This window comes from Chionomys nivalis, chromosome 23, assembly GCF_950005125.1.
Source record: "Chionomys nivalis chromosome 23, mChiNiv1.1, whole genome shotgun sequence".
NCBI classification, from domain to species: Eukaryota; Metazoa; Chordata; class Mammalia; order Rodentia; family Cricetidae; genus Chionomys; species Chionomys nivalis.
The window spans coordinates 12276882-12304376 of record NC_080108.1 but is presented as its reverse complement, the minus strand read 5'-3'; the positions used below and the strand labels follow the sequence as shown (position 1 = coordinate 12304376).

At 47.9% G+C, this 27495-nt stretch overlaps 1 protein-coding gene across 1 annotated transcript in view; it reads left to right on the top strand.

Moving 5' to 3' along the window:
- The first annotated feature begins 5481 nt into the window (after positions 1–5481).
- The window catches only part of Adamtsl3 (ADAMTS like 3), a 216983-nt gene continuing 194969 nt past the window's right edge, over positions 5482–27495 (top strand). The window contains exon 1 of the mRNA XM_057756193.1: positions 5482–5559. Within this exon, the coding sequence (XP_057612176.1) occupies positions 5491–5559 (69 nt within the window). The 5' untranslated portion in view covers positions 5482–5490. The remainder of the gene's footprint in view (positions 5560–27495) is intronic.

The following is a 27495-nucleotide window of genomic DNA, read 5'->3' as shown; positions in this document are numbered from 1 at the left end:
ATGATGCAAAATGCATTTCATATAACTCCAGAAGTTCCCATAGTCTTTAATAATCTCAACACAGTTCCAATGTCTCTTAACTGTGACACCCTGCTGCCCCTCAAATAAAAAGCCATTACAAACTTTCAATATATAAGAGCACACAATAAAAATTCCTATTTTAAACAAGCCCCAAGCCCAGCAGGTAAATACTCAAATCCTACAGCTCGATGTCCAGTATCCGGGGCTTCAGTTTTAAATGGCTTCAGAGGGCCCCAACCCTCCAGCTTTGCTGTTTTGATCCACACCCCCTCTATCTGCACTTCCTACCTGTAGCTCTCCCAGGTGAAGGTCTCAGATTCTGGTGTGTCCAACATCCTGGGATTTCCACACTCTATCATGGTGGGAGGGGTGTGAGAAAACAGAGCAGTCCATACCACAGCAGCCAGGAAGCAAATAAAGGGAACACAGGAAGGGTCCAGAGGAAGCCAGAGCCTCTAAAGACACCCCCCCCAGTAGCCTATTTCCTCTAAGTAGGTCCACCCCTACCTTTCAACACCCCCAGTTATGCATTTGTATTATGAATCCAACAAGGGACCAATGCATTCATTAGGGCAGACACATCAGGATGGATCTAGACATCTCGAAACATGACGTCAGACGTGTGCTTTATAATGTCCTCAGTGGTTGTGAATCCACTCAAGGTGACCGTTAAGGTTAACTGTCACATTGGGACATCTCTGAGGTGCAGAGAGGTGGAGTCTTCTCTTTATAACCCTTTGTAATCCTAATTCACAGTGCCTCAGTCACCCATAAGAGATGGCTCAACATGCCAGGATTACCGGAGTGGCAGAACTTCCGTAAGAGTGAGGGAAGTATATTTTTCTGGTTTCCTCCCTCGGTCAACTCTGCAGGGACAGCCTGACTCTAGATGGGACCTGAAGAAATAAAGCCTGTTCTGGCCCCAGTTTACAGTGTGAGGCGTTCCTTGGAGGCCACCTCAGGAATCAAAAACGCCTCAGGGAAAAGGAGACAGGAAGTTCTGTGGAGACGTCAACACCTAGGAGCAGAGCCACTAAACATTCCCGGCAATGCCCCCATCTCGGGAGGCATCCTCAGGCCTTCTCCGTCGCACACACAGGGAGTCGAGCTTGATGCAGCTGCCAAGGCTTACACACAATAGTTCTTTGAATTCTCCATTTCTCCTTGAATATGCATGCGAGTTTTCCAGTGGCTTCCATGATACTTGAAGGCCAGTGTTTAGAAGGCGAATGGTTTGAGAGATCGGTCTAGTCGCTAAGAACATATGGTGCTTAAATCTTTCTACACTGGGGCCTCATTTGTAAAACAGGAATAAAAACATTCACTTGTTGCCTTTTGAATGCGAAATGCTCCCCACAGGCTCCTGCACCCAGCTGTTTTGGTAGGTGGTAGAGACTTGGGAGAGTGGAGTCTTACCTGGAGGAGGGAAGTTACTGAGGCTGTAATTTTGAAGACTGTTTGGCAGGTCTCAGGTCTCTTTCCTTTCCTCTGCATTCTGGCCACCAAGATGTGAACTGCGCTCTGTCCCACCATGTCTGCCCTGGAGCAATAAACTGGCGACTTTGAAACTGCGAGACAAAAGAAATATCTTAAGTGTTTTATGCCGGGTCAAATCAATACGCCGTCCTTACCGTTACCATTTAATTGCTGTGAAGAGACAATGTGGCCAAGGCGACTATTAGAAAAAAAAAGCATTTAATTGGGGCTTGCTTATTGTTTGAGAGGGTTAGTGTGTTATCAAGGTGGGGAGTGTGGCAACGGCAGGCAGGCCTGGTGCTGGAGCAGTAGCTGAGGGCTTTACATGCTGATGTAAGGGCAGCAGGCAGAGAGAGCCTGGGCATAACGGGGCTTCTGACACCTCTGAGCCCATCCCCAGCAACTCGACTCACTTCCTCCAACATGGCCACACCTTCACATTCTTCACCAACTATTTATCCGCTGGGGACTAGGAATTCAAATATGTGATCTGATGGTGGTCATTCTCATTCACACCACCACGTGGCATGTCATGGATGTTCTGAAATGTAAACACGGCTGTCCCTCCACTGACTCACTGACATAGGTGAACAACCATGGAGCCTTCTCATCTGCGATGTCTTTCTAGAAAACTCGTCACCTGTCACCCTATAACCAATGCACACAGCATTTTCGAAGCCATCTGAAGATCAGTGAAGGTTGTGAGTTCACCGGTGTGCACATTCACCACGAAGGTCCCACAAGCCGATGCCCTTTCCTGTGTCTGCTTCAGCTCTTCCTGTGTACACTGTTATCCTAAAAATCCCTCTTCGCAACATTTTGTCGTTTGCGCCTTCTCTGTTTTAAGCCACCCTTGGACACAGTGATGTCTGTGTGTCCCCAAGGCCCAAGAGGCTGTGACACACAGTTGAATAGAGGGCAGTCCCTGTCAGGGGAGAGACAGGTGCTGGGGCCCTCAGCTCAGTGTGAACGTATGAACGTGTGTTATGGTGTCTTAACACAGAAATGTCTACAAAATAAGGCCGTGTGCCAACTGGCTGACAAAATGTGACCAGAGGCTCATGGGAACCTGATCCTGTCTTACCCACCACAGTAACAGCCCAGTATTCATAAATGCATTGTTTGCCCCGCGTTCCAGAGCTAAACTGGAGCGAACAGAGAGACTTAGTCGTCTGTAGGTGAGTTAGTCACAGTCTAGCTCTGTCGTCTTCTCTTGGCTCCTCCTGGATCTCTCCCCATCCGCCGCCACCTGCTCATTTTCCCTAGGATTCCAAGCCCTTTCCTGCCTGGAGTAGAGGGACACCCGAGGTTCCTCTGGTTAGAGGAAGCCATCTGACTGGGGAAGGGAAGAAAAGGCGAGGAGGACAGGCAGGGGGACCTCTTGGCAATGCTTGTGACCGTCTGGAAGCACCAACAGTCCAGCGGTCAAGAGAGCAACTTTGGATGCAAATGTTTCAGACTCCTGAGAGAAGTGGGTATCAGTTCCCGACCTGGCCTCTCTGATCACCGAGGGCAAGCTATTCCCCCAGGAATTAGGATGGCTGGCTGCACACACAGTGCTTGGCAGAATAGCATCACTCAAGGGACCTAAGGGTGGTGGCACAGCGCTGCAGACCTTAAAAGGAACACCCTGACCCTTGGCTCCTGTTGTTGGGATGAAGCTGAGGCCCTTGCATGTCTTCCCTGACTTTTCTTCCCTTCAAAAGTACCCAAGGCACCCTCAACCTTGCCTCCATTCCCGACTGAGATGCCTTCATTCCAAACCCTAGGCTCTGATGCTGAATTTATTTTCGAACAGGTCTGGAGTTCGGGGTCACCCAAACCAGTTTCATACCCTGGGCTTCAGGTAGCAGGTTTAGGTGTTCCTGCTGGGTCACCCAGGGTCTCCTGCAGTCCAAAGTCCCTGGATAGCAAAGGCTGCTGAAAGGTCTTGGTCAAGCTCCTAAAGGCTCCCAGCACGAGCCAGTGTCTTCAGGCAGTCCTCCGCGGGGCACGACTTAGCAGACTAGGCGCCTGGGCCAGGCAGCGGAGGTGGGAGGGGATGGCATCCTTGCACGGGCCCGGCTGGCCCTGCTGGCCCGAGGCACAGCCGCTCTCCTCAGCGCGCTGCCGGCGGCGGCGGCGGCAGCCGGGGCTCCTGGCACCAGGCCTGGCTGCAGGCCCAGGGCGAGGAGTGGCTTCCAGGAAGCGGGCGGAGAAGCGTTCCAGCCGAGTCTCGCCGTGGCCGCCGCGGCTCCGCGCGAACCGAACCGCCCGGCTGCGGCTCCGCTGCTCCGCTCGTCCTCGCGTTCCCAGCGACCGGGGGTTCGAGCGGAGGACGAAGAGCGGGCACGGACCGACCGGCCCCGGGGCGCGACGCGCACTTGCGGGACAGACGGCGCAGGTGGCGGCGCGCGCCCTCCGTCTCTGGGCCGGGGCCAGCCCTGCGCTCCGCGCGCCCGGAGGGGCGGGACAGGCGGGGCGGCCGCGTCCCAGCCCCATTTAACTTTGGCGGCGGCGCGGGCTGGAGGCCGGCGTCTGGGACCATCGGAATCCCGCGCTGCGCACGAGGTGTCTCCGAGTTGGTACTGCTCATCTCCGCATCGCGCATCCTCGCGGCACCCAGAGACGCTGCTGCGGCGCTGGGTTGGAAGAAGGGACACCCTCGGAGATCCAGGGACAGGTCTCTCCTAGGATGGTAAGGCTGAGCAAATTGATGGGAATGACACTGGCAAGTAGGGTCCTCTGTTGGTCCTACGCGGGGCTTCACAACCTGAGCACCACCCTATGGGACTTAGATAGGTCCGGGTAGGCGCACGCCACCGGGTCCGGAAACTTTGGGCAGAACCTTCCAGGGTCCTCAGCGAGCGAAGGGCGCTCTCCTTGACGGGACACCCTGCAGGGTCAGTGGACTGCGGGTTGATCTCAGTCTGGAGTGTCCGAAGGTCCTGCGGGTTGGTTACTGAAGCTCGCACGCCTGGAGAGCAGAGGACCCAGGCGAGACGCACGCCAGAAATAGGAGGCGTGAGGGTGGCGGGCGTTGGAGTGTGCGAGCCAGCTGAGAGGGGCGCGTGGTCCCGGGCCCGGCCCTGGCCGCCTCACTTCGTCCCAGAGTTGCCGCCTCAGGTCGGAAACAGCAGCACATTTGCGGATCGCATTAAGCCAGGCCTTAATGCTTTCTCCAGATGGAGAGAAGCCACCGACCCGCCCCCGGACACCGACTCCGCCAAGGCGCCCGCGAGGCGAAGCGGGAGTCGAGTGTGACCTCGGCTTTTCCAGTCTCCTCTCAAACTCAGTTCTCTGTAAATTGACAGGAAAACACACTGGGAGAGGGAAAAAAAGTTCCCATCGCCCTCCTGGGCTTAGTCCTTCCTCACCTTTAAGAGACTCACTAGTCAGGACTGCCCTCCCCCACCCCTGCTCTTTTAGCCACAGGCTTGGGAGCAGAGGACATTGCATCTTTAGTGAGAAATGCCTCAAACTATCTAATCTGCGGTCCACTCCTAGACTCACTGTTTTACTGTGTGACCTTAGGCAGGTCCTTCCCCTCTCTGGTCTAGTGGAGGTGGCTTTGCACTCATTTTTGCCTCAAGGAGCCTAAGCTGGCAGGTGCCCGGACCCTTGGCTGTAGGTTGGCTTCCCTAGACCACGCCAAAAGCCACACCCTGGTGCTTACAATCAGGCTGGGAGGTGGCTGGCGCAGGGGTGTCTCGACTTCTGGAGCGCTGGGAGTATGAGTTGCTGACTGGGGAGTGGGACAGTTCCCGCCTCCTCCCCAGTCTTGGAGGGCTCATTCTAAAGGGAGCTCCATATTGTCTCCATTCTGCAGCAGGCAGCCCCATCCTGGGCCAACACAAACCTTCCCGAGACACTGCCTGGCTTCAGGGTCTCTGTCCTGGGATTGGTCTCTCAGCTCACAGACTATCTCTGGAGCCAGACCTGGTTGGAAATTAGGTCTTCTCTGTTTCTCTTTTTTTGTAGGCAGTGAGGGAGGCTTCTAAGATATTGGACCCTATGACTTCCTGGACAGGATCCCAGTGGCTGCTGGCGTGGGTGATGGTTATGTTCCCCGGTCATCTGCAGGTAACAGGATGGGGGACACTGAGAACGCGGGGCGTGCCCGTCTTTGCATAGCAATATGATTCCAGACCGTGTAAGATGTTAATAGGACCAGCGTTAACACCGCGTCAGAGAATCCCGCGCAGGTAGTGTCGTGGTTGGTGTCTCTGTACGCATCATTCGAAGACCAGGAACTTGATACCGCTGCGGACCCATGTCCAAATTGGGACTTGGGGCTTGGGTGAACCTCGTCTTTTCTGCCTGTGGTGGCTGTGTGCATGAGCCCAGGCGAGGCTACACGGTTTGGGGTCAGGACGAGACTGATATCTGCACTAGCTTAGCCTCTAAGAGAGTATTCCAGATTTACTCGGTTAACACAGCCCGCCACTGTGCGGTCCTCCCTCTAGGCCAACGGCTCTCAGTCTTCCTGACACAATGACCCTTTAATATAGTTCCTCATGTTGTGGTGAGCCCTGATCACAAACTTGCTTTCGTTGCTCTTTCATAGCTGTAATTTTCTACTGCTATGTATTGTAATGTAAGTGTCTGTGTTTTCTGATGGTCTTAGGCGACTGTGAAAGGGTCATTCAACCCCCCTGGAGGGTCGCGAACCACAGGTTGAGAAACTGCTCTAGACTCTTGTCTTTTTCACCCAGCCTGAGAAACTGAGCTCATAGATTGCATAGTTATTTGTCTACTTGGCAAACTCAAAGGCGAGCCGCTGGCACCGCCAGAGAGACGGCAGGGAGCGGTAGAGATGGAGAAAGCTAGAACTCGGTTTCTCTTCATAAGAGCAGTCCCCGCTTCCCTCCGGTTTGTCGTTGTTAAGTTGGAATGCAAGCCCAGGATTGCTGGGCCTTCTTCTGTTTCAGGATAGCTGGAACATCCAGGTTTCTTCTACAACCCTTTGGTTTATAACAAAGTGAAATCCAGACAAATATGTTTGCAGCTGGATTCCGCCAAGAAAGTGTGTGGGCCCTGACCTCCAAATGCAGGGGAACTTTTCAGTTAATACCGTGTCCTGAGGGTGGCTGCTAATCCCGTGCAATGTCTTATGTGACTTAGAACAAGACAACGCTTCCCTGCGGATTTCACTGCTGGCTGTGGTCTGTGCGCCCTCATGGTCTTAGCAGACAGCCTAGTACTTAAGGGCTTAAGTCTGTTAAACAAGCATGCAGGCATGGATGAAAATCTATACCCCGGGTAAATGAAGCAGAGGCCCCTGCGCCTTGCTGTGTTCGCTTGGATTTACTGTCTTTAAGCCCCTTTTCAGAACTCCATCAATTCTGCGGCTTATACACAACTGGTTAGTGAGGGACATCATCCCCTTTATCCCATTTTACGGTGCTCCTCTATCGCCATATTTTAAGTGGATATATTTTGTTAGAACAAAGGCTAAGAGGATGGAGAGAAGTTCAGTGGTCAGGATCTCTGCTGCCCTCACAGAGAACTGAGTTCAGTTCCTGGGACCTGGGGTAACCACCAGCTCTTGATCTGATGCCCTCTTCTGGTTTCCAGGAGCAACTGCGTCATGCGTGTGCACGCACCCCCATACATATAATTTAAAATAAAATGAATCTTTAAAAAGTCAAGATTGAAAAGCATGGCTTCGGGATTTTCTGGACAGCATGGCGCAGTGTTGTTATAAAAGCAAGATGGTTTATTTTCCATCTCACCGAAGGATCTAAAGTAGAATACATGGCTTTAGAGAAATTTCTTCCTGGTCAAGGGCACTGAGCCTTCAAGACAGAGTATTTCTCTTTGTACTTTTCCCCTCTAGACTGTCTCTGTGTGCTTTGAGTCTGTCTGCTGCCTTCTGTTCTAAGGGAGCATTTGCCCAGCTTGAATCACTTAGTGACCTCTTTGGATTTTCCCTTCTCTGTGTGCCTGCGGCAGTACTGTTTCCATGATCAGTGTAGCACACATAGAAGGGCATGACATACGATTCCCGGTCAGCAGTCTCAGTCATCCATGCCCTCCACTGCTGGAATCCCAACAGCACCACTGTATGCGTTGCTGGGTCACTCATCTGTGCATCCCATCTGTCCCCACACTTGTAGAGAGGGGCTCATAGCAGTGCCCACCACTTAGAGCTGTTTTCAGGAGGCAATACATGGCAACGTGGAAAATGGGGAACAAAGCAAGGATGTGGGCAATGAATATCAACTCTTACGTGGGCTGCTTGCTAAAGGTTTGAAATCAGCATTGTGCCTGCATATTCAGCCATGGAGCTGTAGGGGGCGCTCAAGAGACATGAGCTGAGGCGAGAATCTGCAAACTGTTCTAGGTAGGGGCTGATCTCCAAAAAGGTTCTTGCAGAAGTGGACAGGGCGCCTCTGGTATTTCCACCAGGCTCATTTGGGCTTTGTAAGAAGTTGTTCATCTGTATTATGATTTTAATGTTGGGATGGGACTGCAGGTGGCCCCTCAGTTTTGTTCTCCTTGCCTCGTAAGTAGGCTACAAGGAGACGAACAGATGTGTGAGGCTCAGCTGGAAGGGTACTTCAGCTGTCTAGGGTGCTTCAGCTAATTAATAAAATGAGATTCTCCTTCTTAAACCATGGAGAATGTGAACTCTTATAATTGCTGGCTACAAGTTACTGTGATAGGCACGGGGCTTGACCAAGTGAAGCTGAAGGCTCCTCCCACTCAAGCAGGAGGACCCTCCCTCCCCTTCCTGCCTATTAGGCTCTGGGAGCTTGCTGTTGCTTGGGGTCTTAGCACCTGATTTTCCTAGCGAAGACAATAGTTGCTCCCCCACCCCAAGCCTCTATTGTTTTGATCATTATAATATCGAAGGATCCACTGGGTCTAGGGTATGGAAACCTCTGGGAAGCGCGGTAGGCTGAATAGTGGCTCCCAAAATATGTCCATGTTGGTTCCTGGAACCCATCAGTGTACATGATGAAAGGACTTTGCCGTGCAGGTGAAGATGTCGAGATCGAGGAGGCTGTCCCAGGGACCCAGGATAAAGTAGAGGCACAGTCTTCAGGACCTGGATTTCAGTTCATAAAACTCCATTTCAGGTTATAACTAATAGAACTATAGACGCACAAATGTACATACATGTTTTGTTTTTGTTCTCTCTCCCCCCACTCTCTGTAGATGCTGTGTGTGTGTGTGTGTGTGTGTGTGTGTACAGAGGTTGACATCAGGTGTCTCCTTCAATTACTCTACACCTTATTTTCAGAGACAGGGGTTCCCACGGTATCTGGAGGTTCCGATTGGATAGAGTGGTGGGCCAGGGATCCCCCCTTGTCTCCACAGTCCCAAGACTGGGATTGTAAGCATGCCCTGCCGCAGCCAGCTCTTCTCGTGGGGGCTGAGGCTCTGAAGGTAGGTCCTCAGGCTTGCATAGGAAGCATCTACTCACCGAGCCATTGCCTCAGCCCCAGCTGCTCATATTCATGCTCTCTCCTTTCCCCTCCCCTCCCCCCTTGGTTCACCATCAACTAACCGTTGATCCCCAGGAATACTCCAAATGCCTTTTCTGTTGTCTGTGCTCTGTACCCAACTGGTCATGAGTTGCCAGATCAGAAGTACCTCTCAAATCTGTTTCCTCCTCTGGGTTTCCATGGACACCATGCACGTGAGGAGTAGAAACATGGCAGGAAGGGCTAGGGGGTAAAAAGGAGTGGGGACAGCTTGTGGCTGCCATGGGGGAGGAGCTGGAAGAGCATCATAAGCACTAGGCAGCACAGTCCTTGGATATCGAGCAGGTGGCGGGAGCACTATCAGGACTCGGTGGGGCTGCTGGGGACTCACGAGGTTCCTGGCACTATGGTAATGGTGAGTCCTAGGCTGTGGAGGTGGAGGGGGCTAATTGTCAACAAGATGAGGTGAAGGCCAGAACCTTTAAGAACCCCTTAGAGGCGGACAGAACATGGTAAGAGATGAAGCAGACTTGAGAGAAATACAAAAATTGAAAATCCTCTCAGGTTTTGAATTAAGCTTAGGACAAGAACTTGGAAGTTCACCTTGATCCTGGGAAATGTCTAGGTTTGAGGGGCTGATGGGAATCGGAGAAGGTGGAGATGCAGAACACGGGTTACGTAATAGTTTCTGGGAGGGAAACGGAACGACAAGCAGGTTTTCTCCACAAACTGCACGTCAGCATATCTGAACTCCACATGGGATGCTCCCGAAAGAAAGCAGGACGGTGAAGATACAAGGGGAAGCAGGGAGCCATAGTTGTATGTGACTGTTTCATAACAGGGGCAAATTAACAGTTCGTGTTCCCCCACTGTCCCTAATGGTCCGAAAGCTCAAGCCTAGCAGCCTGGAAGTCACGGTTCAGGGTTTACGATTGTGATTACTCCTGGTTTATTTTTACAAAGATGCTAATTTCCAGAAATAGCATGGAAGCATAAAGCAATTTCCTCTCCAAGTATTTTATGCAATTACTTCCTGGAATTTGTCAGTGCTGAACAGCTCCAGCCAATGTATGCTATAAATTATTGTGGCCAAATTCGCAGAAACCCATTTGTTCTCCAAGTATTTATTTAATCACTCGATAGAATTTTCCTTTGCAAGTGCTTTTAGAATCAGGAGGACGAGCTATCGTATTAATAAAAGTAATTTACAGCTTAGTAAAGTCCTCTCTTTTAAACTTACCTGTGTGCGCGTGTGTGTACACTTGTGTGCATGCATGTATGTACATGTGTGCATGCACATGCATATGTGTGCACGTGCATGCTTGTGTATGTGTGCATGTGTGCGCGCGCGCGTGTGTTTTAGAACTCAGGCTGGAAATGTGAGAAGTGCAGGAAAGGACAAAGGTTAAAGCCAAATAGACCTGAATTGTACCCGCTTCTTAGGAGTTCCCTGTACGCATCTCTGACCCTGGAATATTAGCGTATGTGCTTATTTAAAGAAGTGATAATGGACTGCAGAGATGGCTTAGTTGGCAAGTGTTTTGCCATTTTCAGCAAGCATGGGGGCCTGGGCTTCACCCTCAGAACCCACATAAAAATGTGGGGCATGACAGAGTATGCCTGCAATGCCCCCCAGCTCTGGGCATGGGGAGACAGGCAGATAGATCCCTGGGACTGGCCTACAAGCCTAGACTGTTTGATCAGCCCCAGGCCAGTGAGAAATCCTTTTTCAAAATAAAAAGAGGGGTGTGAACAATGCCTGAGAAACAATACTCCAGATTAACCTCTGGCTTCCACATGCATGAAGACACACACACACACACACACACACACACACACACACATACATACATATTCTCAAACACATGAAAAAAGTCATACTACTCATTTTGATAACTAAAAAGTTTGAACAATGTGAGGAGTATTTACTCTGATAGTATTTACCGTGTTATAACATTGCCTCATTTGAATATATCAGAGTTCATTAACTAGGTCTTCTATGTTGAGCATTGGGCACACTCTCCCAGATTCTCCTGCCAGCTGCAAAGGTAGGCTGTAGCTGTGCCTGCAAACCCATCTTTGTGTATGCCTGGGATTATTTGATTTAAATAGAGTTACAGAAAAAGGTTCTTGGTTAGACATTGTTCTGGGGATTAACTCTATTATGAAAATTGAAGTTTTTTGATTTATATAATCAGATTACCTTCCTAAAAGTGTCCAGACTGGCCTTGGATTTATTGTACAGTGTAGACTGGTCTTGATCAGGTGCTTGTCTTCTTCAGTTTCCCAATTTCTGGGACTACAGGCATGAGTACATGCTTGACTTAGTGAGATATTCTTAAAAATACTTTACGGCTGGGTGGTGGTGGTGATTAAATGCCTTTAATCCCAACACTCAGGAGGGAGATACAGGCAGATCTCTGAAAGTTCAAGGCCAGCCTGGTCTACAGAGAAAGTTCTAGGACAGGCTCCAAAGCTACAGAGAAACTCTGTCTTGAAAAACAAACAAACAAACAAACCCCCCCAAAAAACCAAAAAACATTTGGACCATTTGTATTATTGCTTTTATATATTTTATCCTTAATGCAGTAGAAACATGGGTCCAGGGAGATGGCTCAATGGATGAAGTCCTTGCTGTACAAGCTTACGAACTGAGTTCAGGTTTCCAACCCCCATATAAAGATGAACATGGAGTCAGGCATTTGTAATCCCGGCACTGAGCAGGGCGAGTGGGGATACAAGGATCCCGGGAGTTCACCCGCTGGCTCATCTTGCCCATTTGGTGGATCCCAGGTTCAATGAGAGACCTTGTCCCAAAAATTCAGATGGAGAATGACTGAGGAAGACGCTAATGTTGATCTCTGGCCTCGATCTACATGCACACACGTGCACACATACAGGTTTATATACAGCACACATGACGTTTGAAATAGAAAATCAGTTTCTAAGCATTATCCATTTGTAAGTATTCTCGTGAACAAAGATTACTCCTTTATCATTTTCATTTACATCTTGCAAATAGTTTCCCAATTTTGTCATTTGTGGTGGTTTAAGAGAACATGGACCCCAAAGGGAGTGGTACTGCTAGGAGGTGTGGCTTTGGAGTGGGTGTGGCCTTGTTGGAGGAAGTCTGCTCCTGTAGAGGTCTCATGTATGCTCGAGCCACACCTGGTGTCTCAGTTCATTCCCTATTGCCTCCTGATCAAGATGGAGCCAGCATCATGTCTGCCTGAATGCCACCCTGATGACAATGGTTAAGTGTTTTTCCTTTATAAGAGTTGCCCTGGTCATGGTGTCTCTTCACAGCAATAGAAACCCTAACCAAGATATCATTTGTATTATATTTTTATGCATGGTTTTGGTGTACCAACATTGAAACTTTTCAAGCAGTCTGCTCTAAGACTCTCATTTGAACTCCCAGCCTTTGCATCCTATTCAGAATTAATATCATGCTGAGAGGAAATACATGCAGACCTGAGTTTCCTTCTGGTCTTATTTTCTTTTTCAATATCGAAACGTCTCAGAATCTGTTCAATTACTTAATCTCTCAGCTGCCTCCTGTGCTAACACATACTTGGAAAGCTGTGGCTGCCTTGTAGCGTGCTTAACCTCCTGTGGCAAGGCCTCTCTTCCTTCTTGGACTTCTGATAAGTCCAGGTTTGTCAATTATTGGGTGAAATTGGGAACTCGGAGTGGTTCTTGGAAGAAGCAGTCAGTGCCTCTAGAGAGGCCCCAGATAGAAGCCAAAAAATGACAAGGTTCATGGGCTGGGAGGGGAGCCCTTGTCGCAAGTTCCTTTGGCTCGGTGTATACTACGGTCTGCCACCAAGGGACACTGCTGGAGGCTGGGATAGGTGGAAGGGACAGGGTGGGGAGGGAACGCTGTCTTTTCTTAATAGGTTAGATTAGGAATTCTTTTCATGTCTTTATTGCTGAGAACTAAGGAAAAATGTGAACGTGCAGAAAAGAAAATCGAGGAGAAGCCTACGCTGCCTCGTGGTTTTAGAGGCTTTTAGTTCAAGGTCAGATGGCTCCTTTGCCTTGTGTGTGAGGTGAAGTAGGACAGCCACGGTGGTGGTGGGAAAATGTGGCAAGAAGAGGCTGCTCACCTCATGGTGACCAGGCAGCTGGGGTGGGGGGATGAACAAGATAAAGGCTTCCAGGACGTGTCCCCAGTGACCTGCTTTCTTCAGTCAGGCCTTCCAGGACGTGTCCCCAGTGACCCGTTTTCTTCAGTCAGGCCTTCCAGGACGTGTCCCCAGTGACCCGCTTTCTTCAGTCAGGCCCTACCTCCTAAAGATTCATCGATTCCCAATAATGGCACCAAGTTACAAATCTATTAATATATTAACCCACTGATGCACTCAGAGACCCCCACGATCCGATAGTTTTCAGAAAGCCCCACCTCGGAATGGCTGTCTGGTGACCAAGGCTTCAACACAAGAGCCTTAGGGAATATTGGGAATATTCCATATCCAAGTCATGATAGCTGCGTTTTTTTCCTTCCTTCCTTCCTTCCTTCCTTCCTTCCTTCCTTCCTTCCTTCCTTCCTTCCTTCCTTCCTTCCTTCCTTCCTTCCTATTTAGAAACATCTGGGCATACTGATTTTGTCAGGGTTCTGTGTTGATGGACATTCTTCTTCTCCTCCCTCTTCTCTTCTTCCTTCTTTTTTAATGGAACTTTTCTTAATGCACCTCTTTCTTTGGGCCAGGAGACTAGCCAGAGGATGCTCATTTCTTGGTGCTGATGGGAATGCACACTGGTCAGTCAGGCTCCTGCAAATGCCATTTCTGTAGATGTCACATAACTGTAGGGAAAGGTGGGGCTAGGGAAGCATCCTCACCTACCCGCCTAGTCTGCTTTCCATGGTTGTGAGAAAACACTAACAAAAAGCAGCTTGGGTGCAAAAGTGTTTACTTCATCTGACACTTCCAGGTAATAGTAGTTCACAACAGAGGAAGATCAGGGCAGGAACTCAAGGCAGGAACCTGGAGGCAGAACTGAAGCAGAGATCATAGAGATCACAGTTTACCGAATGGTTCAGCTAACTCTCCTACACAGCCCAGTCCCATCTGACAAGGGATGGTACCTCCCAACAGTAGGCTGGGTCCTTCTGCATCAGTTAACAACCAAGAAACTGGCTCACAGACACAACCAGAGGGCGATCAGATATAGACAACCCCTCAATTGAGGTTCCCACTTCCCACATGCCTCACGCTGCAACTGAAGCTATCCAGGATACCTTCCTTGAGCCCAAGACTAGTCATGTGACCAAGTCCGATTCAGCGTGCTCCTCTCTGAGAGACCATATATATGGGGCAAAGATGAGAAGTAAATATTAGACAATTTCTGAAAATAGTCTAATATCATTACTGTGGGATTTTCCACTGAGGTCCAGAGAACATCATCTAATCACTACGTGGTCAAGACTTTCAGAAATTATTGCTGCCAGGTTTGGAGAAAGTAGACAATGATTACAGTCAGGGCTCGCTTTGTGATCTGCCCGAGCTTCATTGCACGAGACAGATTTCCATACAAGATCGGTAGAAGCTTTGAGTCTTTTTGCCTGTCTCACACATGATCCCAGTGTTGAGCTCAAACCAATTCTGTAGCAGTGAAAATGCAGAAAGCAGCTTTCCTAAAGCCCTCTGGGTCCAATGCGCTGTTGACTAAGATTCTTCGCTATCACCCATGGGAGGCAACGTCTCTGACCTCATCACTACATAAACACTTTTGCATGCTACTCCCAAGATTTCAGAAGACACCGCCATCTTATGAGTCATTCGCCCTGCTATTTTTCTCGTCTTTTTCGTTCTATTTCATTCCAGTCCAAATGATTTCATGAACAAGTGGCTGGCTAAGACGTAGCCAGTTCATCTCATGGCCCGCCTGGGGTTTCATTAATTGGCCCTGTTCTCTGTTTACACGTGTGTGTTGCAATCAGCAGTTGGCTTCGAGACTCTAGAACGATCCTGACTTTGAGAGGCCACTACTTAGCTGTAAGAGAACCACCTGTTGCCAGCGGTGGCCCTGTAAAACTGGAATTCCTGGCATGCTCATAGAGTTCTTCAATGCTGCTTAGATAACCACACCCCTTTTAACTCTTCTATAATATATGGAATCATGTTAATAGCTTTTCTAATATTGAATCTTTCTTGTGTTCCGGGCAGTAGCTATGATTGGCCATGGGGGTATTGTGGGTTTAATGTTCCATTGGATTTGGCTTGAAAATATTTTGTGAAAATTTCTGCACCCGAATCCATAAGAGATGTTAGTTCACACGGTGTGCTTCGGGTTTTCATATCGAGGATTTGCTAACCTCATCAAATGATCAGGGTAAACATTTCATCATTCCCCTTTTGTCCACTCAGCACGAGAAGCAGAGAAGCAACCAATCCCTTGAAAGTTTGAAAAGAACTTACCAATGACATAAAAGAGATACTTTGGGGAAGTATGTCTTTGGCAATTTCTATTTTTTTCTTTTACTCAGTGTGGGTGCTGGGAACTGGTCTTCGGCAAGAGCAGCAAGCGCTCTCAACCACAAGCCATCTTTCTAGCCTGACAACCGCTTTATCTATAGTTATTAATTTACACAAGCATCTAATTTCTTGTGCCTCATAGATCAAGCTGGGAAGGTTTTGTGTCCCAGAGATTTTTGTATGGCCACAAATTAAACAGCTGACAGAGTGGGGCAAAGAGAATATGTTCTAAGTTTTCAAAATAGTTATCTTGCTATGGACTTCTGAATTATTTCCTCTTTTGAGGATATGACCTTGATGTTTTAATTTTTGGATTGTATGAAAAGGTTTAATGTCACTTGTACCCTGAAGCTATTTGGAAATGTAACATTTTTATAAATTACTGTATTTGACATTCAGTTACATTCCTCTGAATTAGAGCAGGTGGTTCTCTCCCCATTTCTTCATGGTACCCTCCCTCCCTCCCCCTCCCTCCCTCCCTCCCTCCCTCCCTCCCTCCCTCCCTCCCTCCCTCCCTCCCTCCCTTTCTCTGTGTATTTTTACACTGAGGAGCGATCTGTCTTCTACTTCCACGTGTGCTATCCTTAGGACCTTAGCTCCACCGTTTGCTGGCCTGGCTGTTTTTATAAACAAAGACAACACTCTGTTTAAAAGTAAGACAGGATTCCGTTGCCCTTTCCATGTCTCCTGTCTCTGGGTTGCTCGGCAGCTGTTCCAGCGTTTCTAGTAATGGACCACAAGCCATTTTATTCCCGAGACTCTCTTTATTACCAGGTTGTCCGCTATTAGCCCCAGAGAGTACTGCTATCATGCTCTTAAAGCTTTTAGTGTGGACATGCTCATCTCTGTCACCCTCAAATCCAAATAAAATCAGGTGCTGTTTTGTTGTTCTTCTCCATGGGTATGATGTATATGCATAAATGCTGTTTGTGTGTTTTGTGTGTGTGGTTGTGGTTGTTAGAAAATGATTTCCCACATAGTCTTTACTTTCTGCCTTGTTTGAGGCAGGGTCTCTTTGTTGTTCTCTGTTTCTCTGGGCTAGCTGGCCTGAGAGCTTCTGGAAAGTTCCTTTACTCCACCTTCTATCTTGCTGTAGAATTACAGATGTGTGAGGATGCACCTGGCTTTGCACGAGTTCCAGGGACTCAAACCCAGACTGTCCGGCTTGCGTGACAAGTGCTTTCTCCACTTGGAAATCTTCTCTGCTTCTAGGTCATGGAGCTCTAAGGATCGGTGTGGTTCATGGCGGAGCATACTTTAAACCATGCTATAAAATGGATCTTCTGAATCTGTAATCTGTGAACAAGAGACCAATGCATGCTAGAGTTCAAAACAACTATATCAATGAAGGAAGAGGTGGTGTGGTTGGAAACAAAACTTGCTGGTACTTGGGTGTGTCTGGAAGACAGGACTCTAGGTGACAGGGAGGACACCATCATGGGGATGTTTGACTGGTGTGAAGGCTCGGTCTGCAAATTCCTTCTTTCTTCTTGCAAGCTTGCTTTTCTTTGTGAGCTCGGCAGATGGCCCACGCATCTGCTGGGCTTGAAAACCGAAGAAGGTGCTAGAAAAAAAGTCAGCCTGAGTGTGACTAGCATGGTTGCCCTGGAGGGGACATTGCCTATTCGTTGGCAACCATTCGCTCGTATTGGGAGAGACTGGGGTGTGTGGGGATGGCAGAGCAAAGTTAATCCAATACCCCGTGGACACTCAAACCAAATTCCTTCCAGAGCAAACACTTCACATGGAGAAGGCAGAGCATCCACGGGGCCCTGATTAGCGGCACAGCTGCAATTAACCCTCCCTCCAGCCATGGATCCCTTGTGGAAGCAGACACTCCCAGACTCCATTGTGTATGTGGGGGTCCGCACACTGCTCTCCCTTCTCAGGCCAGGCCCTGTGGCCTTGGCCTCTGAGGGTAGCCTGCTGGCTTTGGCCTGACCTTGGAACCCTCCTTCCCACTCTTGGGAGGCCCAGCATGTGGCAGACATCACCATTCACAGCTCTGGAGGAGGAGCACTTGTGCTGAGTGTTCTAGAAACACTTTCTGGGATGCATTAACGGCTTCCAGCAGCAGCAGAGCCAGGAGAGCGTTTCTGTGGCCTGAGCAGGAAAGGGAAGCCCGGAGTGACGGTGGCTACACTCTAGCAAGCTCTGCTCAGACCTGTTTGTGAGAGGGCCTGTTTTCTCTCAGCGTTTCCCACTGTGCGACTGACCTACGATTGCTGACGTCTGGTGGGTCCCTATCAACAATGTACTTAGAGCCTGACACTTGGAAGATTACTAAACAGGCTTACAAGAAGACAACGAACCCAAGCTACACTGTGATGAATTCACCACTGTTTATTACGTAGTCCTATTGATAAACACACTGAAAAGACCCTGAGGCATATCCGTGCACGGGTCGAAAAGTGCTGCTGCCATACTAAGCCAACCATGGGTTCTTCCTCAGTATAGCCCTGCAAGTTCTTTGAGCCGAACAGGACAGGGAGGCGGCCCTGTTGGCCTCATTATTGGGTTTTCTCTGTGTTGTCAGATGCTCCTCTGTGATGTTCATCCCAGGACTCAGAGAGTGTATTGAGTAACCCTTGGCTCCCAAGAAACTTCCCTCGCCAGCACCACAGCGATGTCCTAGATAGCTTTCACAGGGTTTTTCCACTCTAGGAATAACCAGGGGAGGCTTGTACTCCAAGAGACGCATGGCACACGGGGCGCAGGCATTTTTATAAGTGCCATGTGGAAGTACTCGCCGCACTCAGAACTCTGTTTTGCTCTACAAGACTGGGATTAGCACATAATTTAGAAGCTCAATTAGCAAATGCATTGATTGACAGTCTCTGATTGGAAACTTGTGCTTCTCGGAGGAGCTAATGAGAAAATGGAAATCCAAGCTTCAGACCGTGAGCCCATACTTAGTCCGCCCCATAAAAGGAATCCTAGCACACCAAGAAAGCTAAAACTCCTTCCTGCAACCGCCACCTTGTGATGGAGGAGAACACAGAGAATCCATGACTTATAAAGCTGAGCACACAGGAGGACACCATAGGTTCCGCCCCTGCCAGGTCCAGTCTCCAACGTGTCTTTTACGATCACTTACTTGCTTTCTTGACCCCCTCAGACCTGGCCAACCAGTCTCTAAGCGAGCCGATGAGCTCCCTTGGTATAATGCTACAGAGTAAGGCCATCCTTCCTTTAAAAAAAAAAAAAATCAACTCTAGCCCCAAGGGTTTTGTATTCTGCTGCTTGGCACATGCACACTGAGAACTCCTTCCTGTTCTTGGAATTATTCTCCAGAAGCCTCACCGTTGTCTGCTCTGAAGCCCACTTTGCCTTCTGTTAATGAAGTCATCGCTTTAGACACTGCTGTCAAATATGCTATTAGCTTAGTAGATGTATTTCTTTTTTATCATGTTGCGTTCATTCCACCATTATTATTAATATATACAAAGTGAGTTTCTTACTGATAATATATAGTTGGGTCACTCAAAAAAAATCCATCCTTCCAGGTTCTAGGCAGTTTACTGGTGTATTTGCTGTATTCTAAGAGTAGTGATTGGCATCTTAGGGCTGTGGTTTGACATTTTATTATTTATGTTGTTTTTATTTCTGCTGTTCCTGGCTCCATGTTCCTCTTTCTTTCCTGTGAGTCCTCAGAATATTTCCCAGGCGGCCATGTTGATTTATCTGTAGATCTCTAATTTCTGTCCCTTCTTGTCTCTGCCTTCCTGCCCCGATTATTGTTTTGCCACCATCTGCTGATGCCAACATGCCACCCCTCTCAGTGAAATGTACAAACCTTATTTCCATTCAGGTTTTCTAATTCTCTCCCCTAGATTAAATATGTTGAACACCATATCATATGATACAGGTTTCATTTCAACCGTAGAGCTTCATTAGAAAGTTATTCTGTTACCCTCAACCCTGTGTTTGCTCACTGTGTTAGTTTTCCTTTCCTTCTGGAGTTTGAAGCCATGTTTGGTTACTGTGTTCTTTCCTTCTTTCTTTCTTTCTTTCTTTCTTTCTTTCTTTCTTTCTTTCTTTCTTTCTTTCTTTCTTCTTTCTTTTTCTTTCCTCCTCCTCCTCCTCCTTCCTTCCTTCCTTCTTTTTTTCCTTTTAAAATTATACTTCTTTTGTCTTTCCTCGATGGCAGGTTCTTTGGACAAATCCCTTGTCTTGGTTCATACAGAGTGCCCTGGCAATGGACCATGCTGAATAGAGACAGTGTGCTTGTCAGTGCTCCCCCCTTTGAGCGTTTGAAGCATCCTGTTCCATTTCCCTCTCTGGCCTCCATGGCTCCATGAACTCTACTGGCCACTGTCCTCCAGGTTATTTCCAAATACATGGAGCATGATCTCTCTCTAGCTCATTTTTGGATCTTTCTCTGTCTTTAGATTTCACGTTTGTCATGTGTCTTCTTGTGGGTATTTCCCCCAAGCTGGACACAGCCCAGTCTTTATTCCTTTAGCCATTCACCCCTGGACCTCTTCTCTTCCCCTTTGGCCCTTGATGACCAGCAAGTTCCATCTTTTGTTATTGTCCTGGAGGTCCCTCATGTCCCATTAACTTTACTTTCTAATTGTTTTCTATTATTTAGATTGGGAGATTTATCTTTCTCAGACCTTGCCATCTCAATGTGACAAAAATAAAATCTAGGAGGGACATTTTTAAAAATCAAGGTACTGTCCTGATTTTTATTTAGTTCGTGATGTCTTCTCGCTTCCTTCTGGTATTTTTTATTTCCCCCATTTGTTTCAAGCGTGACTGCAATTGCCATGGTGGTTGCTTTAAAGTCTTTGTCAGATATCTGAGCTCTGAGTCTTTCCAGTATGGAATTCTTCTGGCTAATTTTCTTTATTTGCATTAGGACTGTGCTTGTTCGTCATATAGCAAGTGATCGTTTAATCGTGCCCTATATATTTCATGGATTATGCTATGAGACCCTGGCTCTTGCTTGATCTAATTTAAAGCTATCTCCTATTTATTTTAACAGCCATCAGCTCTGCTATGCTCTGTTTCGACAGCCAGGAACTCTGTCTAGATTTACTGTGCAGTGTTTGCTGCACTTGTGGGCCGTAATGATAAAGACAGTTTAATTTGTAGGTCTTATGCAGTCCTTTTCTGGTCTGCCCTCTCGTCTTCAATGGTGTTCCACACTACAGTTCACTCCAAACCTCTTGCAACTAGCCACTCTCCAGTTCCATCTGGAGGCTGGGTGGGGATCTGCCTGGGACTTTATAGGTAAAGTTAAAGATTTCCTTATGCAGCATCCTCCTGAGCTCAACCACTTCAGCATGCCTAGCAGGTATGTTGCTTACAAACAGCCAGCGGCTTATACCCTGGACTGTGCCCCACCACACTGGGCAACCAAGTCCAGACTTTCTATTCTCTGCTGGCCCTGATGCAGATGGTGGTGATGGAGCGGCGACCATGGTTATTGGCATAAGAGATGTCTAGCTTGCTGGGCTATCTCCTTGGGCTCTTCTGCTAGAGAAAGCAGCCTTAACCATTTCTACTCTCCTGTCCACTATTGTGTGTGTGTCAGGGTTCTGTAGCACTCAGCTCAGAATACATGGAGCATAAAAGCTTTGTATCCCAGAACTTGGGAGGCAGAGGTAGGTGGGTCTTTCTGAGTTCGAGGCCAGCCAGACATTTCATTGTATTTTAATAAATAAAGCTTGCCTTTCAGGATTAGAAAAGTAAAACAGCCACACTGGCCAGCCTTACAGAACAGGCAGCACCTGTTAATCCCAGTAGCCATACTAGCTTGCCAAAGAAACCAGGCGGTAGTGGTGCATGCCCTTAATCTCAGAACTAAAGAGGATTATAAAATGGGAGGAGACAGCTCTCAGGCACAGTCTCATTCTGAGATTCTTGGAGGCAGAATCGTCATTTTGGACTGAGATTGAGCTAAGAGCCAGTGGCTGGTTGCTTTGCTTTTCTGATCTTCAGGGTGAACCCCAATATCTGCCTCTGAGTTTTTATTAATCGTGTTGCAAAGAATTATATAACAAAACCCCGTCTCACAAAACCCCACTCCAACACAAAACAAAGCCAGAAACAGAACAAACCAGCAAACAAAGAACAAAAACAACAACCAAAAAAGGGGGGGACTCAAAGAACCCACCAGAATAGTTCCCCTTAAGTCTTGAGGATTCTGTTCAGTCTGCCCTCTTCTCTCTCCCTCTCAGAAGCCTCCCTGAAATTGCTATCTATGCTGCACGGCGCTGAGATGTATGGACGACTCCCAGAGCTGTCCTTAGCAGCAATTCTCAACCTGTAGGTTGGGACCCCTTTGTGACGGTTGTAGATCAGAATCCTGTTTATCAGGTATTTACAATATGATTCATAACAGTAGCAAAATTACAGTTATGAAGCAGCAATGGAGTCATTTTATGGTTGGGGGGGTCACCACAACATGAGGATCGGTATTGGGGTGACACATTAGGAAGGTTGAGAACCACGGACTTAGAGGAAGGGACACGAATGTTTGTCCGTCTACTGTGTCCGCATCCAGCACCCTTCTTCTGTCTCTTTGAGGTGTTCGGTACCTTCTCTAGAACATGGCTAGCCTCTGGTTTTGATCTGCACACTTGGGTGCTTGGAACAGAAGTTACAGACCTGGCTCTGGACCACATGTGGCATCAGGGCCCGTGTTTAGCAGCTGAGCTACTCTTCCCGCCCCTTTCTCCCACACATCTGCCTGTATTCCTGTCTTTCTTACCTGCCATTCCCTTCCAGGTTCCTCTCCCTTTTTGCTTTCTTTAACTGATAAATGTCAGCCCTATCAAAAGAGCCTACAAATACTGGCACTAAATACGTGCTAGGCATCCCCTCCCCCGGCCCACGGAGAATGCATTTCAACATCTGGCAGGTGCCTAGAGATGGAGCCAATGTCAAGTTCAGTACATACTCAGTACATACTTAGAACATACTTAAGTAACCCTCGCCCACGTGTCAGTGTATGTATACCCACGATAAAGTTCAACTCATAGAGCGCACACTTGAAAAGTAATGGCGATCGGCAATAATGTAGAATAATTGCAGCAAGACGTGGTTCTAAAAGTTACATGATTTTGGTCTCTTCGTCTCTCCAAATATTGGTTCTTGGGATGACCTAGCTGCTACAAAGCCCACAAAGATGAGGTGAAATTAATGACATAGGCATCGGTACAGCACTGGGCTCCCACTGAAGGGTCCCTTGAAGCAGAGCACCGTGATACCACGATCACCATTGATTCCCGAGAGAGGGTGCTAACTAACTCACGGGGAGGGGCTGCACGTAGTGGGTGAGCTCTGGCAGAAGGGCTAGTCTTCTTGTGGGTGACAGAGTGCTCGGGACTCTGTGTCTATCATACTTCTCAGACTGACACAGTGTTTCAACTTCAAGGTTATTTGCTTTCGGAATGTTGCTTTTAACATCTTCAGACTGAATTTGGCAAGAGGAAACTCCTGCACTGACCAGTGTACTGGGAAGAAAAAGAACGTGGTGTGTTTTTATGGAGCAGCAGTGTCAAACGGGAGAGGGATTTGGTGTTTGTTTACCGTACCGGGGAGTATGGCAGTGTGGTAGTCTAAATAATACTAATTGGTGTTTCCCTTGGCTTGGCTCGGATCGTGCTGTTTACCTCAGATTTTCCGTAAGTGAACAGATGTCATCTAGTAACTTTTGTACAAATGTTGGCTTTCTTAGAGGTGAGCTAATTTTACTTCCTCGGCTACAAAAACATTGTTTCTCGCTCATAGACGCGGCTTGCTTCTTGTTCACTCCTCCAGTTCTCTAGAACAGCCTTTCTCAGCCTGTCGGTTGTGACCCCTGTGGGGCTTGAAAGACCCTTTTGCAGGGGTCGCGTGTCAGATATTTACAGTATGATTCATAAAAGTAGCAAAATTGTAGTTAAGTAGTAGCAACAATAATAGCTTTACGGATGGGGTCGCCAGCACGGGAGGAACTAAGTGTATCAAAGGGTCACAGCATCAGAAAGGGTGAGAACCACTGCTCTACAGTCTGGTGTCAGGAGGGCCACTTGTTTCATGGTGGAGGAAGAATGCCTTCAAAACATACCTGATCTCTTCTGGAAGTGGATGAGTACCAGGATGCTCACTTGGAAATATTTGGAATTTGGCTACAGCCAAATTTTGTGGTCAGATCCACTTGGATTTGAGTGTAGTCTTTTTCTCTGGTGTCATCGGGGATTTCGAGTCCCCGCTGCTCACTGATGTATCCAAGTATCTGAAGTGTGGTGTGTGGCAGAGGCTCAAAGATGTTTGTTGAATGAGAACGTGAGCCGTTACCCATCTCATCTTTTATAGTGTGCCTTTTCTGTGTGTCATTTAAAAAACATCCCTTCTTAATTTAATGCCACCTGGCTCCTCAATGTTTCATCCTAAATGTCTAGTCTTTTCTTCTTCCCCAGCAGATTCATCCTGCACCCTGTGTGGCTTTGGAGAGAAGGAAATGCAGGGGCTTCCCGGTAGCCTCTGTTTCTTATTAGATAACACTCAGACCTCTACCTCTGGGGCCTTGGGCTTTCTGCCTTCATTTTAAAAAGGGCTAGAGATGATTTCCAATACTCTCGGGGCTGCTGGAGCTGGGATGCATGTCTAGGTATGAGCCAGGATACTATGGGCTCCGATCACAGATGCGCCCCTTCCCTCACCTCCCTCACAGAGAGCCCTAGGAGTAAGGAGGATGCCTCTTTTCTCTTAATTTCTCCGAGTACACATAGACACCCCACGATGGGCTCCCTCCAGCCTCTTCTCCCCTTCTCCCTCCCAGTCTGGGCTTCTGGCTGAGCCAGGCATCAGATGTCTCTGTTTTACAACCTGTCAGGGACCTCTGAGTGGATGCAGGCTAGCTTTTGAGCAGCGACACTATATCTCCTGAGCAAGCAGACACTTTTCCTTTAGACCAGATTTGCCTTCAAGGCAGGCCAGTGACTGGTTTCCTCCCAGGTCTGTGATTGCCTCCCACCGTTCCTCCCGCCTCTAGTCGATTGCTCTGGTGGTTCTCAGCTGTGACTAGTGGCTTGCTAGGCACAGGGCAGGTCTGCAGTGACCATCAGACATCATCTAGGTATAACTATAGAGTCAGGCGGCGGTGGTGCACACCTTTAACCCCAGCACTCGGGAGGCAGAGGCAGGTGGATCTCTGTGAGTCTGAGGCCAGCCTGGTCTACAAGAACTAGTTCCAGGACAGCCATGACTGTTACACAGAGGGAAAAGAAAAGATGTAACTATAATAACCCTGATTTACACTTTGCTAGCAGCTTCCCAAATGCAAGATGTTGCATGTTGTAAGCTGTATTCAGCGTCTTGGTCCAGCTGTGTGTTCTGGCGTTGTGGGATAACATAGTTGTTCAGGTCCACTGGGGGCTTGGGACGTTGTCATTTTCAGTCTGACTTGGTAGCGGGGCGTAGTGGGATCACCCCTCGGGCAGGGCATCTAAGCCAGGAGTTCCTAGTCATGTCTCATGAAGTCTCTTTCCTATCATTTGTTCGATCTCCACATTGTTTACTTTTAAAAGTATCTTTATTGTTTGAAAATTTCATACGTGCACGTGGTGTGGTTTTGATCAAAATCTGCCCGTTTCCTCTCCTGCACTTCTTCCCCAACCCCCCATCCCCACCCCTATTCCCTCCCAGTTATTTTTAAACCCGCCGAGTTTTTCCATGGCTGCCATTAAATACATGACAAGTAACAGCTTGAGGGAGAAGAGGTTTATTTTGGCTCGTGCTTGGAGGAGAAAGTCAGTCATGGTGGGGAGGCTAGGCAGCAGGAGTAAATGCCGCCTGCTCACCGCTGGGTGCAGCAAGAAGCGGAGAAAGGGGAGTCTGGCATTTGTTTCCAGACCTCCGTCTACAGGATGGTGCCTCTCAGGTTCATGGTGGATCTTCTCTCAGTGAATCCTCTTGGGGAACAGCTTATCAACACACTCAAAGGAGCTCCACTAGTGTTCTGCTATTTCTTGTGAATGGTGTGTACGTGTGTGTGTGCGTGTGTGAGCATGTGTGTGGTCATGTATGTTTAAATATGTGGAGGCCAGGGTATTTTGTATTTTTCTCATCTACTCCCAACTACTACTCCCTCCTTCTTCTTCTTCTTCTTCTTCTTCTTCTTCTTCTTCTTCTTCTTCTTCTTCTTCTTCTTCTTCTTCTTCTTCTTCTAGACAAATCTCAAATCTGTTAGTAACCCTGAGTCCACTAATTTTCTAGATTGACTGGTCCACAAGCCCCAGGGATCCTCCTGCCTCCACTTCCCCAGTGCTAGAATTATAGGTACCTCCCCCGATGCCCAGCTTTTACATGGGTACTGGAAATCAAACTCAGGTCTTCATGTTTGTGTGGCAAACACTTTCCATACAAAGCCATCTTCCCACCCTCACACTCGAGTGTCTCAATCCGATAAAACTGACGATCCAAATTAACTGTCAGTCTTGAACTCCAAACCTCAGTTTGGTAAGAGAGTATTGCAGACCCCCTCCCTCTTAGATCCACAATATTCTTTTCTTCTGTAACTTCCAGGGAAATAGCCACCACCCCCAAACAGTGCTATTCAATACAAGATAACACCACAGCCCACATGTATAACCGTAAATGTTCTGGTAGCTGCATTTAACAAGTTTAGGCAAACAGAAATCAAGGTCAGTTTTAAATTACATTGTCTCCGCTATATCCAAATGTTATTTTAACAAGCAATCCACGTGAGAGCTCTCAATGATTTGTATGTTCTTGCTTTTTTGCATATTGCTTGGAAATCAAATGCTCATTGTATGCCCCGAGTTCATCTTAATAAAGATTGGTCACATTCTGAATACTTGATTGCCAGGTGTGCCTAGGGACTGCTCTGTGTGGCTGATTGGCAAGAGAGGGCATATTCATTTCCTTGTCTACCCCCTCCCCAACCACTCAGACCACAGCCAACTATTCTCTATGTCCCCTTCTCAGTAGATGATGATCTCTGTATAGAGTTAAAACTTTCTGACTGTGTTTTGATTGTGCGATGGTCCTGCATGGTCATATGCTAGTTTCTCACTTGAAAATTCTGCTTGGGGACATGGTAGAACTCTAGTGGATCCTCACAAGGGCAAGCGGGGCACGGTGGTTCGGTTTTGAGGCGTTATAGACGGTCCTATTTCCTGTCCATTCTCTCTGATTCCTGTTTGGTTTGGAAGTGAGAAGTCTTAGCCACACCCTTTGCCCACCATGGGACTGCCCAACCATACATTCCTCACTGTATGGGCTGTGCACTTAAAACCGTGAGACAAAGTGAACACTCGCTTCCTCAGGTTGCTTCTTGTGAGGTGTTTGGTTACAGCAATAAGCAAAGAAGCCTTGTGTGTTTATACTCAAGGGAGCCTAGGAGCTTCTGGGCCAGGAACTGCACATCTAGGGCAGATGTCTCTCACAGGTATGGTACCGGCAGAGGAGACAGAACCAGCGCAAGCAACCAGCACTTAAGGAGAGTCCGCTACATCCCCAACATCCCTCTTACGCTAAAATAAAATGAGATTTTTTTTTGCAATGCAAATTCAAGGAAGGAGTTGAGGGAAATGCAGTGGGAAACCACAGAGTAGGCAGTGGGAGGGAAGAGTTGAGAGAACTAGAGGACAGAGCAGGAGACCTAAGAGTTAAACTCTAGATCCGTGGAAGGAGAAAGAGAAATGGAAGGAGGCGGGGCCACTTATGAAGAAAGAGGGACCAGCAGAGAGTGGAGGAAGACTCACTGGGCTCACTGGGTTGTGGGCGGGAATGGAGGGGTACACACTGAGATGTACACTTAGGTTGGATGTAGATGAGGAAGTTGGGAGATGATGAAGAACAGGTGGCCAGCCATATTATTTAAAATTCTGGGTTTGACAAAACCTCATGAGACACATGAGCACACTTCAAAGCCATGGCCACACGTGCGAAAGGAAGCCACTCGGCAGGCCCTCTCACGGGCTTGTCTGGTGTCCGATGTATCAGGTAAATACCTTAAACTGGTGATTACAGATTTGCTTTAAAACTCCGGAAAAAAAAAAATAGCTTCCAGTAGAAAATCAGTTTAGATTGGTGGTGGGGTCTTCTTTCCCAGTTCTTGAGTCTAGAAAATGGTGAAATCATTACAC